The sequence below is a fragment of the Montipora capricornis genome, chromosome 10 (assembly GCF_036669925.1).
Source record: "Montipora capricornis isolate CH-2021 chromosome 10, ASM3666992v2, whole genome shotgun sequence".
Lineage (NCBI taxonomy): Eukaryota > Metazoa > Cnidaria > Anthozoa > Scleractinia > Acroporidae > Montipora > Montipora capricornis.
Window position 1 is genome coordinate 51,124,997 of NC_090892.1, and position 20,490 is coordinate 51,145,486.

A 20,490-nucleotide genomic window follows, 5' to 3' on the forward strand; every position below is an offset into this window, starting at 1 on the left:
GCTAATTAGAATACGCTGGGTCCCCCCCCGAAGAAATTGTACACACTAATACAAGTGATATAGCATAGGGACACGAAACAACAGTCCTAGGGAAGAATTTCTGATACTACTAAACCCCCCCAAAAATAGAATGCGCACGTTCAGAAACACGAAGATTCTGCACATCGTTTGTTGGCCTCACATACATGCTAACTGTGATTCGTACGGATAATTTGAGGGCGTACGATAGTAGCAGATCTGGCCTTGTATAATCACAAACGCTGCGGTTGCCAATAACAATCTATTGTGTTTTGGCCTTTTAGGTAAAAACAAAGCCATAGTCTATTATTATTATTATTATTATTATTTATTATTATTATTATTATTATTATTATTATTATGCCTTCTTTTGACACACAACACACAAGTTCAAATTCCTTGATACACTGTACAAAATGTAAATATAAAATTTATGATTCTAATAAATAATGCTTGTAAAAATCTGTTTAAAAAAATACACCAGTTTAAAACACCTTAAAAAAATACCACTTTCATTTCTGGAATTATGAAGTTACAACACAATCAGTCACACAAGAAAATACTAAATTACATTGTTTCTTAATCAGCCACTATTCACTATGTGATGCCATGTGGTGTGACTGCAACAATTAAAGAGCAGGGGTTTCTCCATCTGTGAAATAAAAGTAAAAACAAGATCAGATGGTCTTGTTGAAATCAACATTACTTGTCACAGCACTCAAAAATCTGAATCACTGTGTTGCTCAAAGGCTCAATAACATGGGCATGCCAAATGTAAGTTGATTTGCTGTCGCCAAGGAAAATAGTCAATGGTCATGAATTATTGCTAAGTAATACCTGGATACAATGCAGAAATCAACAATATTTTTTGAACAAAGTCTTGATTGTCAAGGAAAAAGGAACCTAAAGTCCCCAAAGAAAAACCTTTGAAAGCAGAGTACAGAACCAACAAATTCAACCATGAATGAATTAATGAAAGAGAGAAGTGATTCTCGCAGTTATCTGGACAATTCAATTATTATTGTCTCTTAAAGCCACTTGAAAAATTCAGGTGGATTCAACTGGATTCAAACCCATGACCTAGACAACGATGCCAGTGCAATGCTCTACCAACTGAGCCATGAAGCCACTCAGTTGGGAGCACGTCAATTTGTCAGGCTCGTGTTTTCCTGTGAAAGGAGTCAATCAATGAAAGATCATAAAATTAATGCATTATTTGAAGCGGGGGCTGTATGTGAAAAGGAGAATGGTTGTAGACACCACTATGCCCACACTTAAATTAAGTAAATATAAATATTAATTGATGACCCCTCCCCACAGAGGGTTTTCGGAGCCAATGAGACAAATCATTCAAACTAATACAAGAAATCATTTAAGAATCCCAACAGACAGAACAGTTTTGCTTTCAAACAATGGCAACATGCTGAATATGAAACTAAATCAACAGCTGTACTGAAAATTACGTTCAATACTGAACTGAGTTCCAGTCTGGAATAAACATCAAGCAAAAATGATAACAAATTAATAATGGTAAAATCAACCCTTGAAGATTGTTTTTACTACCTGAATTGATAATAGTTGTATCTGCACCTTGATTGAGAAGGAAGGTTTTCATTTTAGCCTTGTGAAACAAAAGAAATAACCACTTGTTAAAGAGTCTGCCAAACAAAAATGTCTGAACAACAGAAGTGAGAAGGAATCTCAACTATAAACCTTAGTGAAAGACAATCTAAGTGAGGTATTGAATGTGTGGGAGTGCAAGTTTATGTCATTCTTAACTTACAAGGTGGTTACTGAATGTTACCTGGTCATATTGGCAAGCAATGTGCAATGCAGTGTTTCCAATAAGGTCTTGCCTGTTGATCTATATTAATAACAGAGAAAGGAATAACAGATACTCTAGCTTATGTTTAAAGAACCCACAAACTATGGAAAGAGAATGGCACAGGGTCACCAGCTTTGTGGTCAGGGCTTGAAATGAGTCCAAGATCACTTTGTAGCTTGCTCTGCAAGCTACTTTCCTCAAGTAAGTATTTAACCCTTTCACTCCTATGGGGTTCCCCATTGACGAGTAAAATCGTCTGGCATTAGACAGAGTAAAATCTAGAAGTGTCACTCTTGGGAGTGAAAGGGTTAATCTGAGCAGGTATTGGTATTTTGGAAAAGGGTCATTCCACATTACAGACATTACATTCAGAGAGCAATTTTCATCCTTTACATCTTTTTCGTATAAACAACTGTCATATGTTAATCTAATTACCAGTATAAAAATAGTTTGATTTTATTTGAAAGGGCTGAGAATGTTTTCGTTTTCAACTCCATTACGGACATTACAAAAAAAACCCTATGATTTTATAGGTTCACTTGACACTTCTATTCCTGTGAATTTACAACAGTAATATTGATACTACAATAATGAGGAGAATTGAGGTGGATAACAGTTTAAAAATCTAGTTGTTTGTTATAATTTTTGTTAATAGGTTTTGAGCTGGGTGTTAAATTCTGTGTTACGGACATTGCACTGTATTTAACACAATTCAAGTGAAAAGTTATTGAGTTGAGTTAATATTTTGGTTTATTTATGGTCTTGTGGTGATTGACGATGTTAAATTGTTAAAAAATGTCAAAAAAAGTTCATATTTTTAAAAATAATTTTAAAGCTTTTCTTTGCAGTACATAGTTGTGAACTTTAGGATCCTTTAAGTCTGTGGATGACCTCATATAGAGCATGCTCAGTAGAATTCAGTGTAATTGTAGCCTGCTATACAGCCGCCTCTCTCTTGGACCGATCTGCGAGAGCCCCTCTCGCTGATCGGCCCAAGCGGCGGTTAGCCATAAGAGGCGGCTGTATTAGCAGGCTAGTGTTATTGAGCATATTCCAACTAGAGGTTCCGCTGTCTCTTGTTTGTCCCTGTACACATTTCCAGTTCTGTCACCATTTCCAAATTGTCATCATTATCAGTTGTCATTGCTCTAAAATGATGCACAAGATACTATAGCTGTAAGATACTGATAACAAATTTTAAAGCAGCTTTACCCTACTGCCTTACCTCTACCAACTCAATTCAGGAAAGGCCAGATCCCAATATTTTTTCGCTAAAAGAAATCTTTGCACCTGTTCAAAACACATTGTGGCCATTGTTTCCTTTTTATAACAAATCCTGCCTTCAAAACTTGCAACAAACCAAGCATCTTCTGTTCACGACCAAGTTAGAAGGGGAGTGGGTTTATTCCTGATTTGCCATCACATTCTACTTTGCATGCATGTTTACAAAGGGTTAATTCAATGTAAATCAGTTTGTGACGTCAAATCAGGATAGACCCACTCCCCTTCTGACTCGGGCGTGAACAAGAGATCCTTGGTTTTTCGCAAGTTTTGAAGCCTATGAAAAGGCAGGATTTGTTAGAAAAAGGAAGAAAAGGCTGCAATGCGTTTCAAACAGGTGCAAAGATTCATCTTAGCGAAAAAAATAATTTGGGGTTAGGTGCACTTTACAAGAACTTTGTATCAACCTCATCAATCATTATAATAGAATAAAGGCTGTAATAATTAATATTATTCACTGCACCTCTGCTCCATACTCTAAAAGAACTCTTGCAGCGTCAATGGAGCCATATTCAGCAGCACCATGGAGAGGGACACCCTAAAACATAGCATCCAGATTAATAGTCCCCAATATCCTTTCGTCCTTCAGCATTTGGATGTACAGCGTATTAACGTTTTCGTTACATTTTAAGGTATATGGCAAATCATGCATTACACTGAGCTTGGATAGAAATAATCAAATAACCCAGACCTGTAATATTTCATCTTTTACATTCGGATCCATTTTCCCATCAGTCAGCAGGTACATGACTACCTGGAGAAGTAATAGAAGATTATTGATTTATGATGAATTCATTCAGGGAAAGATATGTTATGGCTAATTTTTGTATTTGGCTATAGAGAGCTGAGTTATCATTGACTGCTATGAAATATGGTTAAGTTCACAGATGAGTAAACAATTAATAGTAGTGTATACTAAAACAGTGGATAGCATTGAAGGCATGCTCTGACTGGCTACTCAAACTCCCAATATTTTTGCTATGCACCTCCAAGCAACTTGCCCAGGATTTGTGCCCAAAAATATTGTAATCATTGCAGGAATAAATGAGTTAAAATGATCTCTTTGTGCTAGCCTATCTCACTGTTATAGAATGATACTAAAAACAACTATTCACCTCAATGTTGGTGGCTAGTGGTGGATATTTGCCTTGCCACTTCACGGCTCAGTAAATATCCATCCCTAGCCACCTCCACTTCGATGAACACAACTGATTAGTCAGTACAATACCTTTGAGGAATTTCTCTCCACTCCAAGATGTAAGATTGTCTTGTTGTCTTGAACTCGGGTAAATCTAATGTTCTTCTCTTCACGTAAATGTTTAACCTAAAATGTGTTACAGAAAATTTCAAGTTGACAACAGAAAGTTGACCAGCAACAAGCTACCAAAGCAGAAGTCTTAAATATTGAAGTTTTGAATATACTGTTTTTGACATTTACCACATCAATATCATCCACTTTTACTGCCTCCCACAAGTCCCAGTACTCATCTTCATTTGCAAGATCCAGGCCCTGGGAAAACGTCAAGCATCATCACTTACAACAACGACTCAACTTGACTATAAAATAATTACTATTCAAAATGACATATCAAGGATGTGGCATTCAGTTTGGTTCAGTAAGAACAAAATTACCATCTTACAGTACACCTGTATTAAAGTCTGGCTAAGGGCAATAGGAGAAATGCTGAGATGCACAAAAAGAACAACTGCATTGAAGCAATCATCTCCTTCAGAGCAATATCACAAGAATGTACAAGTACCATTTCAATAATCTCAGTCCTGGCAGCATTGCAGGGCAATGATTATTACCACCTGGGACCCGTTTCTCGAACATCCCAAAAACTTTTTGGCCCGAGAAGCAATTATGAAACTACCATTTGCTTGTTTTGACAAGCAACGTTCTTTTGACAAGTTTTCAAAATTGCAAAAAGCAAAATTAATGATTCTTAAGTTTGACGACTTAAAATCCCTCTGTTCATAAGATACAGAGGGAGTTGTGAGACCCAATAAGGGCCCAAAACATTTCGGGAGTTTCAAGAAACAGGCCCCTGAACCTAGTTGAATGACCTTGCTTCCACAAATCCCCCATAGCTCAGTTGTCGAGCATGTTAACTAGTCATTGAAAGGTCACAGGTTTGGCACTTGCAAAGGAGCACTTGAATTTTCCACGTATCTCAGAGTCACCATTAAAAAACTATTTTTGCATTTTATTTCCCCTGTTAAAAAGAAGAAAAGATGCATCATGCAACTGGCAATTTGTTCAAGGTTTTGCTTCAAAATGGTTTAAATGGTGGCTAAAGACTTTTAAGCTGATCAATAAGTATATTAAAATATAACTTACAGTACATAAAAATCTTGTGAAAAATACAAATAAAATTACTCAGACAAGAAAATGCTCTAATAATAATTATTGTTGACAAAAACAATTTTGGTTATCTGAGGTTGTCTTCCAGTGACAGTGTATGTCAGTGTTATGACCTCATATTCATAAATGCTATTTTTATATATAATTATAACAGGTAATTTTGCTTACCGTTCCTAGGAAAATGTATTGTCTAAAGAAGATGACAGTTCAACAAAAGAGAGTTATCCATTCTTTACTTTACACCTACCAATATCTCTTGAGTCTTTTTAGGGCCATTTCTCTCCTCGTGTGATGACTTTCCTTCGATCTGTTCATGTTCCCCGTTTATCAGGCCATCTGCTATCCCTTGATTGTATTTGTCCACAGCTCCTTTGATCTTTTCTTCAAGATTTTCTTGATTGGCCATTTCATCGCAAGCATTGATCTGTTCACTGTTTACGTCCAAATTTTCTTTGCCTTGAGGAGGCTCTTTTCTGGTTTGTGTACCAGACAAGGGAAAACTTTCTTCATCTATATTTTCAATCAGTGTGTTAAAACTGTTTTCATTTGCATCATTACCACTGAGGTCTTTACTTCTATTTGAATTTATCTTGTCTGACACAATCTTGTCCGGTGCATCCTACAATGAAACAAACCTGAAAGTTGCATACTAAGTACATGTATATGTAATTAATTAAAAAATACTCAAACACAGACACTCTGATATGTATAAGGGGGTTTCTCTTCACTTTTTCCCATTAATAAGAAACATATTAAAGAAACATAAATCCACCTGCTAGGCTGCCTTTAAGGCAAGACGAATATTCAGAAAAACTTGTTCCCAACTACTGAATAAGAAAGTAAGGAAGAAAGACCTTTCCATCTGGTTCTGTGTAAATGATCTAATAAAAACTTGAATTAAACCAATACACCAATTAATTTTATTGGAAGGTAGGAGCAGTAAAAGGTACAGTGTAGCAAGAGAGAAGACAGCACTCTCCTCAGCAGCAAGGTCTCCATGGCAACCAAGCCACAGTCCATCTCCCAGGCTACTGTCAACACATCAATGAGAAAAGTGTGGAATGTACACTTACCCCAAAATATGGGAGGATGGGACAGAAAAGAAGCAAGCAAGCAAAAAATCGACTCAAGCCAAAGCACATGGCAATACCCCTGCAAACCTCCATGGAGTTCCCCTCAAATATCCCAGGCAAAACCGCTGCATTGGCTTGGTTTTAACTTTCCCTAAATTACATTTATTCTCATCAAATACATCTTCCATAGTTTGTTATGGCATAATCTTGCATCAATTTTATCAGAATAAAAAAAAATAGAATCAGATGTTTCATACCACAATAACTGAAAGATCCTCAATGTTACTTTGTTGTGCTTGCACAGAGGTAAGAACATTTTCTTGATATTGTGTGAAAGCGGCTACTTTCCCAGCTTCATTTTCCCCAGTAATCATTGTAATTCTACCCTCTACCTACAATAAAGGGGTAACAAAAAACAAAAACAATTCATTGTCACAAAATGTCTGAGTTCAAAGAGATTGATTTCCTTAACACGTTTTTTTGCTCAAACTGAATTTTCACTAACCTGAGGTGAAATTTTTGTGTGTTCCCTTTCCAAGTCTAGGAAAAATTCTTGTGATGGCGTTCGACTTCCATCCTCAATGAAATTGGTTGGTCTATGTCGCCTGCAAGCAAAGAAGAAATGATTCAGAAATGCTATAAAAGGTATATTAATGGTTATACTTCTTCAGCTTTGTGTTATTTAAAAAATATTACTCTCTATTTTTCACCTACAGTGTACGGCACTCAACATGGAACACTATGTTTCAGATTTAAAATCTGTTAATAGTAATGTTGCCCAACAAGTGTACCATTACCATTCCTAAAGCCTTATTGATTTTGGTTAGTCTAGTAGTCCTTACAAGTAGAGCCACCCATGCTGAATAGATGAAAGACCCTTCAGGCTACAATTATTGGACTGAGGGCTGACAACCTTCTCACGTAAAAATAGCATCACTATTACAGATACCAGTCCTAAGTTGCAACTAGAAATACAACGAGGACAGGTAACAGTAACTGTCAAAATTTGCCCAACAAATGTGTAATTTTTTTTTTTTACAGCGGTTATCGGTCACACGTTCTCCTCAACAACATTTTTTTTTATAATTTATTTAGAAACTAAAATTGAGGTGAAGGCAATCAAATGTTTCGGTAATTGTGAAGAAGAGCTCCCCAAAAAACCTGTCGGCCGACTGTCGGTCAACTGCTGGCCGACAGTCAGCCGACTGTTGCCCAACTGTCGGCCGACTGTCCACGCTTCTATGAGCAGGGATCACATCCTGCTCTGAAATAAAAAAAAAACGGCTCCTTTAGGAGCCACCAACTTTGCAAAAGTGAATGAACCAACAGATCAAATAGTTCTAGACAAATAATTAAAGACTTCATTAAAAGGGTTTCGAAGGAAGGGCATTTAGGGGATTGGGAACTAGAAAAAAAATTTAAAATGGCGGATAAATGAATAGGTAACAATGTGGGCAAGTATCGCTAGCCAATGCTAAAAACAGTGGACAAAAGCCATAGTAGTATAAGTGCTGCTCAAGGTATCGTTATGAACTGCCTTTAACTCTTTTCGCGTAGTTTAGTCTGAAGCAATAGACAAGTAAATGCTTACAATCATTTTAGTTTGATCCGCGGACAGGTTACCGACACGTTAACAACAGGTTGCCAACAGGTTGCCAACACTTTGGCCTCAAACATAACACAAACTGTCGGCCGACAGTTGACCGACAGTCGGCCAACAGTCAGCTGACAGTTGGGCAACAGTCAGCCGACTGTCGGCCGACAGTTGACCGACAGTCGACCGACAGGTTTTTTGGGGAGCTCTTCTTCACAGTTACCAATGTTTCCATGACAATAGTCCTGTTCTCTTGGCAGCAGTTGAATTTGTCCTAGAAACATTGGCGATTTGATTGACATCCCCCTAAATTTCACTTCCAAAACATAAAAGGAGGTCATTGAGGGGCACGTATAACTGATAACCGCTGCAAATAATTATAATTGTCTGCACTATTTTTTTCTGTCTGATTGTTTTCATCACACCAATTTTTTCACCAAATATCATGCTGAGTTGTATCACACACATTTTCCTTCACCTCCTGTTTGCCTTTTATGCATTCTTTACTCTTCCTGTTAGTAGCAGGTTTTAGATTTACGTATATGCATTAGCATGTACAGTTACTGTAGATTTAAAACTCAGAGCAATATGCACAACAAAATTAATGCCAGAGCTTGAGGTTAATATTAAGAACATGTTTTAAGAGTAATCTTGTGCAATCAGTATTAAATTTATACTGTCTCAAAGACCAGTGTATTGAACTATAATTACAAGTTTAAAATCTCATTTCTGAGGTTAGAATAACATCATTTTGTTTACTTCTTATTTTAATGAATCACTTTTCTATTGGTAAGATGTGAGGTTTGAACACATTTTAAACTGAGGTTTTCATAAATCTTTTGGCACAATAATTTTTTTGTTGAAGTTAGTGGAATGATGTTGAAACAAAGTTAACTGTGAACATAAATTTTAGTAGTTCAGAAAAATGTGACACTCACATTATTAAACTCTGCCTGTGTGGGGATTTTGATTTGGTGACGCCTCTTACAATGTTAATTGAACGGAAATGATTCCTCACTATTGTGCTCAATACCAGACCATTTTCTTCATCCACCTGCAGGAAATACCATAGTGATACATTAGTAGAAAACAGTTCAAACATTTCTGAGCATTGGAAATGGTGAGATGCCACTGTACCCCCAGAACAAAATGAGTGTTAGACCAACCCAAATTACATCCCATTACCTTTTTTGACAGTATTTGTGTTCTTTAACATTCTACAAAAACACTGCTTCAAACAAGGTCCTCTATGTCTTTTCTCTTTTATTTCACCAGGATCATCATCACATCATTCTTTACCTTCGGATTTTAGAGTAGTTTGGTGTGGCTAATATCTCCAAGCATTAATTTACCCTCCCCCTCACAACTATGATATACAACAGAGGATAAACCACAACACCAGGAAAACTCCATTCTTTACTCTTTGCGAAGAGTGTGTAGGTTCTTTTAAATCCCAAGAAGTTATGAACATAACCCAATAGGATATTCATGCAGTAGTCCAGGCATGCTACCCACGGTTTATCAACACATTTTATTTTAGTATTTGCGCACACCATTACAAACCTTAAGGCAACATTTTTACCTCAGTTTTTTGCAAAGACCCCGAGGGTTGGTTTTGCCCATGGCTAACCCACAACCTCTCATGCTGGAGGTGGGTACAAGGTGCATGTAAAACTATCACACAATTAGTCTATCACTAATGCAGCAAGAGCTTAAGACAAAAAAGACATCAAAAACAAACTGCATCTTCACTTCATATGCCCTTGCCATAATCATAAATGTAACGTTGTTTCTTTTACCATTTAAAACAAATTTATTATTAATAAAAGGTTCTGCTCACCACAACTGTGGCCTTTGAAAAGACCTTGTATCCATCTTTGCCCTTAGAGAGATATGACTTTGTGCAAACTTTGTATTTCTGGGAAACAAAAAACAAAAAATTAATAAACATCTTGATTTTATCTGACTATTGATCTTTGCAAACAAAACGATTGGCCAAATGAACCAAAAAGGAATTTTGGGGTCCAAAAGTTGATTGCCAGCAAAATGGGCCCTCAAGCTAAACGTGTGGACTGCACTAGACTCTTTGTATTCTTTGGCAGTGGATTCACTCAAACTCTGAAGTCATAGTCTTCATAAAGAGTTAAGAAACTTAGGAATACATACCTCTTACTAACCGAGTTCGAGGTCCGTACTGTAAGTTACGGACCGAGGAAAACAGGAAAAAACGAGGATCTGTAACTTACAGTACTGACCGAGAAAACGAGGTTAGTAAGATATTTATTATATCTCTGAGGTTAACCAGTGCGCGGGCAAGGAAACTAGTCAAAGTGAAGCAGAAGGTTCAACTGCCACAAAGAATGCTGTGCCAAAATCCCAAAAACTAAATCTTCTTGGCTGTTAAGTTTGAAATAGTTGCTTGCAAGATTCAAACAGTTTTCAGTACAAGTTTATGCAACAGAAATGACATGAAAAACTCGATAGATGATGTTTTGTCGAAATTTTAAATTTAGCAGGCTGTACAGCGGGCCGTACTGTAGAATACGGCCAGCTAATTTAGCCAATTACAGCGCGCGTACTATCTGAGAGATAATAAAAAATAGTACTCAATTAATAGCATAGTAGTGTACAAGGAAATCCCTTAATTCACTAATGGCTTGGTAGAAATCACTAAAAATTATATGTGCTTATCACATCACTATTTCTTGAGGTTCATTAACACCTATATGCTGAAGGGATCTTGATGTTACGAGTAGTCACAATGGATAGTTTTGTTTTGCCACTATGGATCAAAAGTGAATCAGTTAATTCCACAAACCTTGCTTTTGTCAAGTGGCTCATCGTTAATTTTCACACTATTTTTAAGTATCCTGAAGCCAGGAGCATTGCCAGGGTTGAAAGAAAACCTCATTCCAGCAACCTAGATGAGACAATTAAATCACTTTGAAGATTAGAAGAAAATAATAATTTGATGTCTATAATAATCAAGTATCATTCTAAGAATAGGATTTACATTTACCGGTAACAAAAAAATTCTTCAATCAAAGACTACCACTACATTTGCAGAAATTTTCACAGAAAACAAAACAAGCTTGCCAAACATTGATTGACCTATATTTTGATCTTGTGGATATTTCAGCTGGCTGTAAGTGGTGCTCCAAGGTCATACATGGACCGTATAGAGGCTGCCAGGGGCACCATAGTATGCTTTTGGTTCCACCTTGTTGAGCTGAGTCGTTGCTGTACTTTGTAACGACGACTAGCGAGACAATTATTATAACAATTATTAATTATGAGCTCCAATACCAGCAGAGTTTAAACTCGCACTTTGTTGACACAAAAGAAAATCTGATTCAAAAGCTCAACTGGTGTGCCAACCAAAAATTTGCTACGGACTGAAGTACTCTTTTAAAGGAACCTTTGTAAGTAAATTTCCTACTACTTTCAGGAATGACCACTTTTGTATACCCTGTTCAGATCATCTAGTTTATCCTGTGTCAACTCATTACAATCATCATTAAAATGCCAAAATTATTATTGTATGATTAATAATTTTGTGCTGGTCATTTGAGGAAGAACACAAACTACTTCCCAAAGATAGTGGATAATCCCAAAAGGACAAGGACAGGGGACACTGACCAGTTGAGTACTTACAAGTCAAGTCAACCTTAGTCCCTATGGTCGTCCACGTTAACTAACTACGAAACCCTTGCAAAACCACCCTAAGATCAAGAGTAATAAGTGAGCTAACACTAAACCACTTTGTGTTCCCCTTGGTTCAGGGGAATCCACTAAATTCTGTCTTGTGACAGGTCTTTTAGATCCAGCTAGTACCTTTTTAGGCTCGATTGACCAACGGGTGCTACGTCACAGACAAACGATGCCGACCAGTGATCCAGCTGTCCTTAAGGAGGAGGATGTTAACCACACTCCTAAAATGGCTGGAAATCGAGCCTAATACCTTTTATATGGTTGTGAATACTACAACAAAAATTTGGTCAGTCAATGGCTGAATGCAGTCTCCTTACTAAGTGTAGTGATGAAGATGGTACATGATAACCCCAGTAAGTAAGTGGAGTAATGTATTTTTTCATAGTGACCCTGTGATGTGCAAAAAGCCCAGTAAATACTCCTTTTCAGGCCTTAACCCTACAACCTGATTACTAGCTTGAGGGATGGGAGACTCATGGGTTTAGAGCTACAGAAAACTCCTAAGCAGAGCACCTGAACTATTAATCAGGCAGTTGAGGAAGGAGCACAGGGAAATGATAAATCATATCTCTTCCCTCTCCTCAAGAATGATCAGAGATAGCCTAATACAGACATGCACATACCTGAGGAAACCTTCCCTCAAGTTTGGGCCACTGGCTGACTCCATTTTCCAGTGCGTCTAAAATTTGATCACCTTGAAAGTATTGAAAGAAAGTATCATCTCAAAAGGGATGTAATGAACAAATCAAAAGGAAAGCTTCAGTAGGAACTCACAAGAAAAAATTGCTCCTCCACAATTCAACTTGTTTATTTTTTTTACAAATATTTGTAAATTCCCATACAGATTCTCCACTCGACAAAGTTGAAAGCTACTGCTCTTATCAAATTGATAAAGACATCTCCAGAGAGAAAACTTTGTCCACCAAACTTTGCAAAACTTTCACTAGCTATTTGGTTAGTAAGCCTAAAAGGTATCCAAAAGCTCTGGAAATAAGCTCACCTGTGAGTTCCAATACCACTAGAATGTCTGGCATGGGTAAGATGGCTGAGAGGTCCTGGAGAAACAAGATTGGAAATCAATTGACCCTTTACATAAGCGCTACCGCTATTTGAACAATAATACATGTATATTTAAGCGTCTTGTCTATGACATGTTAACAAAAGACTTTTCACATAAAATAATATTGTCATTCAATTACTATTGGTGCCATTTATGTTAAGTGTTCATCCATCAATACATACATGTACCTCAACCTAGCATGATCTCTGAGTTTCAACATACATGTAGGCTTATTTTCAAATTCACTTTGGTTGTTAACATCTGGCATTGCCTCAACCTATCAAACCCAGCTTAAGTGGTACTTAGTCTTTTGAGAGATACTATTTTAACGATTTTGTCAGTTTAACTGGGAATAATGTTTGTATTATTTAGGCTGCACGGTTTGGCTTGGCATGGCTCCTGGTTTAGTGTATAAAAAAGCTTCATAATTGGCTAGTTCTGTTCTTTCACAGTTGGAATGGAACAAGTGTGGTGAAAAACCTTATGAGGACCAATCCTTTAAGATGCAAATTGTACAAACACCTCAGGCATTTTAGAGATGTATTATGTGCCATATGATATTACTTTGTAACACGTTTTTAAAAGTCACACTGTGTCCTTAGTCTTGGATTTGTAGTACCACATAACTTTCGTTTTTGTGGTGAGAACATTTTGTTTTATAGTGTACATTAACTTAATTTTGTACAATGTGTTTTTGTAAATTTCTACAATACTGCTTGAAATTATTTGTGCATAATTCTGTTTTTTCCTGAGGCAATCTGCAGAGTGAATCTTCATTTTGACTGAGACAAAACCTTATTGACAGCAACCAAAACCCACAGTTTTTGATTATTGCTAATGATTGATTGCAAGGGTTGATTTTTTTAGTTAAAGCATGGGCAAATATTTAAATAACATAACTTCATTTGCTTTGTTTTCCAGCTTTTTTGCAACAGACAGCTTCCGTTCCCCATTTGCTGAATTATAATCATGTCCATTAAACCGGTATCCTATGTTTCCTTTAACACATACAGCTGCTAGCTTAATTGATATCAGTCACCTTCATTTTGAATTTTCCAGGAGGATGAATACTATCTGACCGTAGAGTTCCAGAGTTTAAAATGACACAATCCACTTCAGTTACATTTAAAATGATATCTGTTACAAAGTTGCCTGAAACAAAGAGGAAATTACTTCCTGTAAATCTCACAGTCAAATGTTTACACAGTGACAAAGTGCACAGTGGTTTCAATAAGTACCAACAGCCAACAAAAAGCATTGGCTACTTCATTGTGAGAAGTAAGCTACTTTTTCACTAAATTGAAGTAATTAAAGACAGATTCTTTCAAGCCTAAGATTAAAATTCACTTTGACAATGACAGTCATCAGAACCTGGACTAGTGGCGTACAATGTAACTCCGACAAGCATTCTAAAGATTACTCATTGGGCCATTATTAGACCTGTTATAGTCCTTTTAGGGGGTAGGTACAAAAGACAGGTCACAGGTCACAATCCACAGGTCATTGTTTTACCAATACAGAAACAACCCTAACCGTTTACAAATGCTAACATTAGGCCTAAAAACGTTTGTTTAATAGGCATAATTAGGCCTAAGGTTAGCTTTTAATGAATGTTTAGGATTCTTTCTGTATCAGCTGGTAAACAGTGACCTGTGACTTGCGACCTGTGACCTACCTTTTGTATCTGCCGCCTTTTAGGAGCATTCAGCTTTTTCTGGTAATTGTGAAGAACAGCTCACATCCACCGACTGTCGGCAGACTGAGTCAATAATGGTACAAACAATCCAATTTTTTCGTCACTATGGGGCGAAAACTTGATTTTTCATTTGTTGCGGGGCGAGCGTCACGACATCGTGACCAGTCTACTCGAGTGATAACATAACACATGCCGAAGGCTAGCAGCATCATCACTTCGATTCTGCTTCATTCTGGCAACATGCTCTTTTGTCGCCAAAAATTCCGAAGAGGAAACACGAAGGAGAAGAATGTGAAGGTTTTAAAGAGTTTAAAAATATTAAAACAAGCTCGAGACAAATGATTGACCAGCTTCTTGGTGAAACCTGATGCACTAATGGAAGCATTTTGAAGCGTCGTTCAGTGGTTCGCGTTTCTTTGAGCAACATAGTTGGCTCTTGTCTGCAGAATCCGTAGGCTCAAATGCGACTGCTTGCTCCATTCTTAGGAAGACTCGAAAACCAAATCTTCTTTCCTGCGTGTGCTAATTGTCTGGTTGCCGTTGTTGATAGCACGAGATTCGTGCCCTGCAAGTGGGCTAAAGTCGGTGTGCATGAGGCACTCACAGAAAAAAGGATAGTAAATTATTACAGACGGAATGTGATTCTTACTGCAAGACAATTTTTACCCACCTGCTATGTAAAAAGGAAAGGCAAAAGGTAAGTTTGCTGATGAATTGATCATTTTGACACAGTGGGTTGGAAGACATGCACCCTAATCTTTGCATTTCATATAATAGAACAGGTAATTTATTCATTCAAATACAACTAAATTAGCGTACTTTACAGCATACGAAATGCAGTAATTGAAGCGCAACAGAGCCGTTTGTTTAAACGTGTTAAAAATCTGTTTTAAACGCATACACGCGTTTTCCACACGTTTCGACGAACGCGATTAAATGCGTTAAAACGTTGATTTCTAAATTCACCTTAATCCCCTTTTTCCCAAATAGGGTCACAAATGTAAACTTTATGAACTTGTTTATGTGATAATTGATTTTGTGCGTGCTTGTGTATTATTTATGAACTTGTTTATAAAGTTGATAATAATTACGAAACAATAATTACGAAATGTTGTAGCCGACAAGTTACCGACACTTCACCATTAGGTCACCAACAGCTTGCCAACAATTTTAACCAAAACTGGCCAACAATTTTGACCAAAACTGTCGGCTGTTTGTTGGCCGACTGTGGGCCGATAGTCAGCCAACAGTTGGCCAACTGTGGGCCAACAGTCAGACCACAGTTGGTTGACAGCCGACCGTCAGTCGGCCAACAGTTGGTGGATGTGAGCTGTTCTTCACAACTACCCTTTTTCTAAGTATCCCACAGTTAACATGAATGGAATTGACCCAGATGTCTTCAAGTATTTCATTTCTTTGGCTACATTTTGTCAAACCATCGAGGGTGTCAACTTACATGAACTTAGGCATAGTGTATTAACTTCAATACAAAGAAATAAACTATGTTCACAAAGATTACCAAGATTGGTTTCTCTTGTTCTTATGCTAGAGAATCTTCCATCGAGTTCAACCTCCAATTCACCAATGGTTTCTTCCATCAAGTCCTTCATCACCCCTGGTTGAATAATAAAAATATCAAATCCCTTTAATTTGTTCTTGTATGTTTAATGTGGAGATGTGGCCAGAGGCCCACAAGTTTACGCCTTTAGAGTCCTTGAAACGACAATCACTATCAATAGCACAAAAAACGTTATTAATAAACTACCTGTATGTTGAAAAGAGTTTATAATTAATATATGATTCCAAACCTTTTAGTCAATAAGTGAGTTGTTCTTAAGTTATGACCCTTTCTTGTTTTTTTTATACGTTGCTCACCAGCAAGTCAGAAACTCTTTTTTTCAGCTCCTGTTTCACTTGATGGGTGAAACAGGCCAAATAAAAATGGATGGTCAAACAAGCTAATCTGCCACCCATGGCAGGCTGTTTTGTAACATAATAAATGCAAGAAGGGGATCTACATGTATTCAGTTCAATAGTTGCTCATGCTTCATTATGGCTAGGCATTCAGTTCACCTCAAAAGTGAGAAACAGATTCTTCAAAAAGATTTTTGACAGTGGTTTTAATAATAAGTGTAAGAATTTTCATTTGCTTTACGAGCAGTCTTAGTTTGCTACCAGACATTAATGACAGCCCTGTTAAACCTGTAGGTGACCTTGTCACAGCTCTGATGTTAACTAGTGTGCATTTACAACATGAAGTCCCGATCAAAACAATGCAAATTCAAGCCTCACTCTTATTCAAAGTCTAGTACACCAAGTATACAACTGAGGCTTATTTGATAAACCAATACTATTATTGTCACTTAGCCTTGCCTTTTGAGTTTCACTTGCAATGATAATATTTGCAATACATGCAGACACACACTCTCCGAACATGCACCGCACAGTCTACACATCAGTGATTCATTGGTTTTATCAATGTGGTATCTAACAAAGTTAGTTCTCAAGGCCTGCTCTTGTGCCCCACAGATCATTCCCTCCATCTCCTTCATCAGATAACCAATCCGCATCCATTCCAATTGCTACCGATTCATGGGGTCTGGCATTCCTAACTGACCATCCTTAATCCTGTCTAATTCTTTTGCTTTGCCTTAATTATTACTATTTTTTCTTATTACCGTAATGTGCTAATTTTTAAATCTTCCGGTATAGTTTTAAAACCGTAAGTAGGGAAAAAATATAAAAGTCATTAATGAAATTGTTCCTAAAAACTGTATATTGCATTTTTTATCCCGCTTTAATTGCCTAATAAACTTAAATGCTCTCAATGAAAACCGATGCAAATTGAAAACATATCAACAATCGTTGGCAATCAAAATCGTTTATCACGCGTGTGATATTACTTTCTTACTTTGCTAATTTCAAAGCAGCGAGCTTCTTTTTTGTTTAGGTGAAAATAAAATATTATTCACTAACTGGAGTAATAACCTCAAAACAAAAGAATAAAAATGTGAAATAGCAGGCTTTAAAGTAATTCACACACAAAAACTGATACCGACATGTTCATTTCATTGCGCCGCTGCCGCCGCATAATTAATATAAGAGGTGAGTGTTGGCACGAGTGTAAACAAACATTCACGGACAAAATCTTAAAATTACAGAACATTCGGCGCATCAGTAAAATATTCCTTGCAAGCACTGCCTTGAGGTAGAGAGTATTTTCGCGTTTCAAGCGATTTCTGGAGTCAGTAGATCCTGAGATATCGATTTTTTTAGAACGGATTTTTACAAGCGGTATCATTCAATGGAAGATCAAAAACAATAGGTGTGAAAACTAACCAAGTTCACGCTCAAGGATATTTTGTTAACAAAAACAGTGATTGAAGTTTTCAATTCAAAACGTTATAAAAAGGTAATTGACTGAATGATAAAATACGCTTCAATCATTTACGATAAGTGTAGCCCGGTGTTAAACCGTGAGTTCACGAATTTCTTTTGCTTTTGGGTGCGGGTTATCTGCTAGTGCGGGTAATCTGTTGAAATTTTTTTCTTGTTATTGCAAAAAATGACCAGTGCGGGTAATCTACCGCGCGGGTAATCGCCCGGAAATTACGGTACTAATATTATCATCATCATCATCATCATCATTATTATTATTATTCATTTGATATAATTGAGCAATACAAAGTGTAATTAAAAGTATCAAACAACTCACCGAGAAACTTATCAACAGTCAATTGAACCACTGGGTCTTCTGGCACATCACTTGTGATTTCAAACCTTTCTACATTTAGAGAAAACTTATTGTCACCATTGAATGACACAGTAATACAGCTGAACTCCCTGAAGTCAGTTCCACTCTTCACAACTTGAATACCATTAATCTGAAAAAAATTTTAATCTTGTTTGACTAATGTAATTTTGCCAAAGAATTCAAATAAATCATACCAAGTTTTGCTACAAATAGCACAAACCTTCTGCACAAAATAATCATGGTCATGGCCACCTAAAACAAGATCAATTCCAGTGGCCTCCTCTGCAAGACGGTGATCATTTGGACCTCGCATGTGTGTGAGAGCCACCACAAACTCAGCACCCTGGAAAATAATGTTGACTGGATACAATGTGATACAGTGTAAAATAATCTCTGTTGAAGGTATCTATGATCCAGCTATTACATCTATGGACACATAAGGATCAAAAGAGTGTTGATTAAAGACATTGTTCCAAGACTGCTGCCCAAGAAAATTTTCCGGGAGCCCTTCAGGCCCAGAATTAATTAATTCCAGGTGGGATCAAATTTACAAGAAAGTGAGGGTGAATCAAGTAAGGTGCCCGTTCGGGCTACTTGTTCAGAAATTTGGTCGCCAGCACTGGCAAATAAGGTACTCCAGGCGACTGTTAGGCAGCAGCCTTCTCGTTCAATGGTAATTGGCTGCACGAAGATAGCTACCATATTACAGTACAGAGATTTTGTACAAAGAATGAGGTATTATTTTTAGTCTCTATACTAAGCACTCTGGTCAAACAAAACCAAAATACAAAAAATATCTTACCTCTTCTCTTAATTCTTTTGCTAGCTTTGTTCCTTCTGATACAAAATCTATGTAGGTGACTTCTTCCCTGTCCACAGTTGCTAAGGTAACAAGCCATTCCTCTTCAACCAAACCAATGAAGCCAATCTGTGTGAGAAAATGGGTCAATCACTACTGGCAGTCATCCAAAACTGTCACCACTCTTTCACAAAGGGACAAGTAAATAATTAAATTTGGTTATTAAATATTGGTCTTTGTAAAACTGCTCAGTGGGCATTTGGACAAACAACGCTTAACGCAATAATTTGCCATCTAAGGTCAAACTAAGGTATATGAGCTGATAACCGAGATTGAGTAAAGCAATCAGAGCACGAGAAATGCATTAACTGTGCTTGAAAATTTAATAATTTGCGATAATTGAGTTCAATAATTGTTTTATTATTCACTCACCAAGTTTGTTTTTCACAATTCCCAACAATTAAATCACTTTCTGAAAGCTTTTCACACAAGAGCGTGGTTTCAATAATTACGCATGAGAAGAATATTATTTGCAGCAAAACACTTATTTGTAGGCAGTTATTTGCAGGTCACGTGGTGGGCTCTTGGCCAATGAAAAGGAAGAAAAAAAGTACATCGAATGATAATAATCAATGATCACTTAATTATAATACTAAATATTTTGCTTACTTTTACATGATACAGCTGTATCTGTAAGGTTCAGATAAAATTCTCTCAGCCACTCCAATGATTTAGTATAAACAAATGAAGATTCACATGATGAAATGAACAGATTTAGCCAAGACATTAGCTTTAAATATGATACTACTGTATGTGCTCTTAACAAAATATGACCACACTAAAAATTGGGGTTCTGCAGAACAGACAGATCTTGGGAACAAACCCAACAATGCTTGACACCTGACCTAACAAATCAAGTGATGGACTCAATGAAACATGTCAATTCCCCAAGTATTGATGTCAGTTTAACCCCTTCAGATTCTATGAGCACTGAATTTAAAATTTATCTGGAATGTTGCTGAATCTGTTACCAATTCCCTATTGAAAGAAAGCCTAGAAAATTCATACAACTCCTGAAAAGCTACACATAAGAAAATCCAATGTTGGACAATGAACCTAGAGTGTTGTGCTCAAATTACAGGAAGAGACAAGGCCTCTGTAGACTGCAAGCAGTCTCTCTTTTGCTCTAAATCATTGTAACGAATGTGAGAGTATCTTTTGGTAAGCTTCCAAATGGCGAATGACAAGTGATGAAGCCCTGAGCCACAAATACTATGCACACCCCTGGTACCTAAAGCAAGCAGTGAGACAGCT

At 37.0% G+C, this 20,490-nt stretch overlaps 1 protein-coding gene across 5 annotated transcripts in view; it reads right to left on the reverse strand.

Annotated features, from left to right (window-relative positions):
* The window catches only part of LOC138018846 (5'-nucleotidase-like), a 52,089-nt gene that overhangs the window by 26,117 nt on the left and 5,482 nt on the right, over nucleotides 1-20,490 (reverse strand). For 3 of the 5 annotated variants that reach the window (XM_068865521.1, XM_068865523.1, XM_068865522.1), the window contains 19 exons: nucleotides 19,180-19,305; nucleotides 18,598-18,720; nucleotides 18,339-18,507; nucleotides 16,143-16,238; nucleotides 13,967-14,079; nucleotides 12,868-12,922; nucleotides 12,491-12,561; nucleotides 10,975-11,076; nucleotides 9,997-10,074; nucleotides 9,095-9,210; nucleotides 7,068-7,167; nucleotides 6,820-6,954; nucleotides 5,737-6,108; nucleotides 4,563-4,634; nucleotides 4,353-4,448; nucleotides 3,816-3,878; nucleotides 3,588-3,662; nucleotides 1,823-1,882; nucleotides 1,582-1,639 (listed from right to left, as the gene is read on the reverse strand). In XM_068865521.1, coding sequence (XP_068721622.1) covers nucleotides 1,582-1,639; nucleotides 1,823-1,882; nucleotides 3,588-3,662; nucleotides 3,816-3,878; nucleotides 4,353-4,448; nucleotides 4,563-4,634; nucleotides 5,737-6,108; nucleotides 6,820-6,954; nucleotides 7,068-7,167; nucleotides 9,095-9,210; nucleotides 9,997-10,074; nucleotides 10,975-11,076; nucleotides 12,491-12,561; nucleotides 12,868-12,922; nucleotides 13,967-14,079; nucleotides 16,143-16,238; nucleotides 18,339-18,507; nucleotides 18,598-18,720; nucleotides 19,180-19,305 — 2,080 coding nt within the window. Of the gene's footprint in view, nucleotides 1-314; nucleotides 671-1,581; nucleotides 1,640-1,822; nucleotides 1,883-3,587; nucleotides 3,663-3,815; nucleotides 3,879-4,352; nucleotides 4,449-4,562; nucleotides 4,635-5,736; nucleotides 6,109-6,819; nucleotides 6,955-7,067; nucleotides 7,168-9,094; nucleotides 9,211-9,996; nucleotides 10,075-10,974; nucleotides 11,077-12,490; nucleotides 12,562-12,867; nucleotides 12,923-13,966; nucleotides 14,080-16,142; nucleotides 16,239-18,338; nucleotides 18,508-18,597; nucleotides 18,721-19,179; nucleotides 19,306-20,490 lie in introns of those variants that run through there. The other 2 variants (XM_068865520.1, XM_068865525.1) reach the window with 1 other exon arrangement.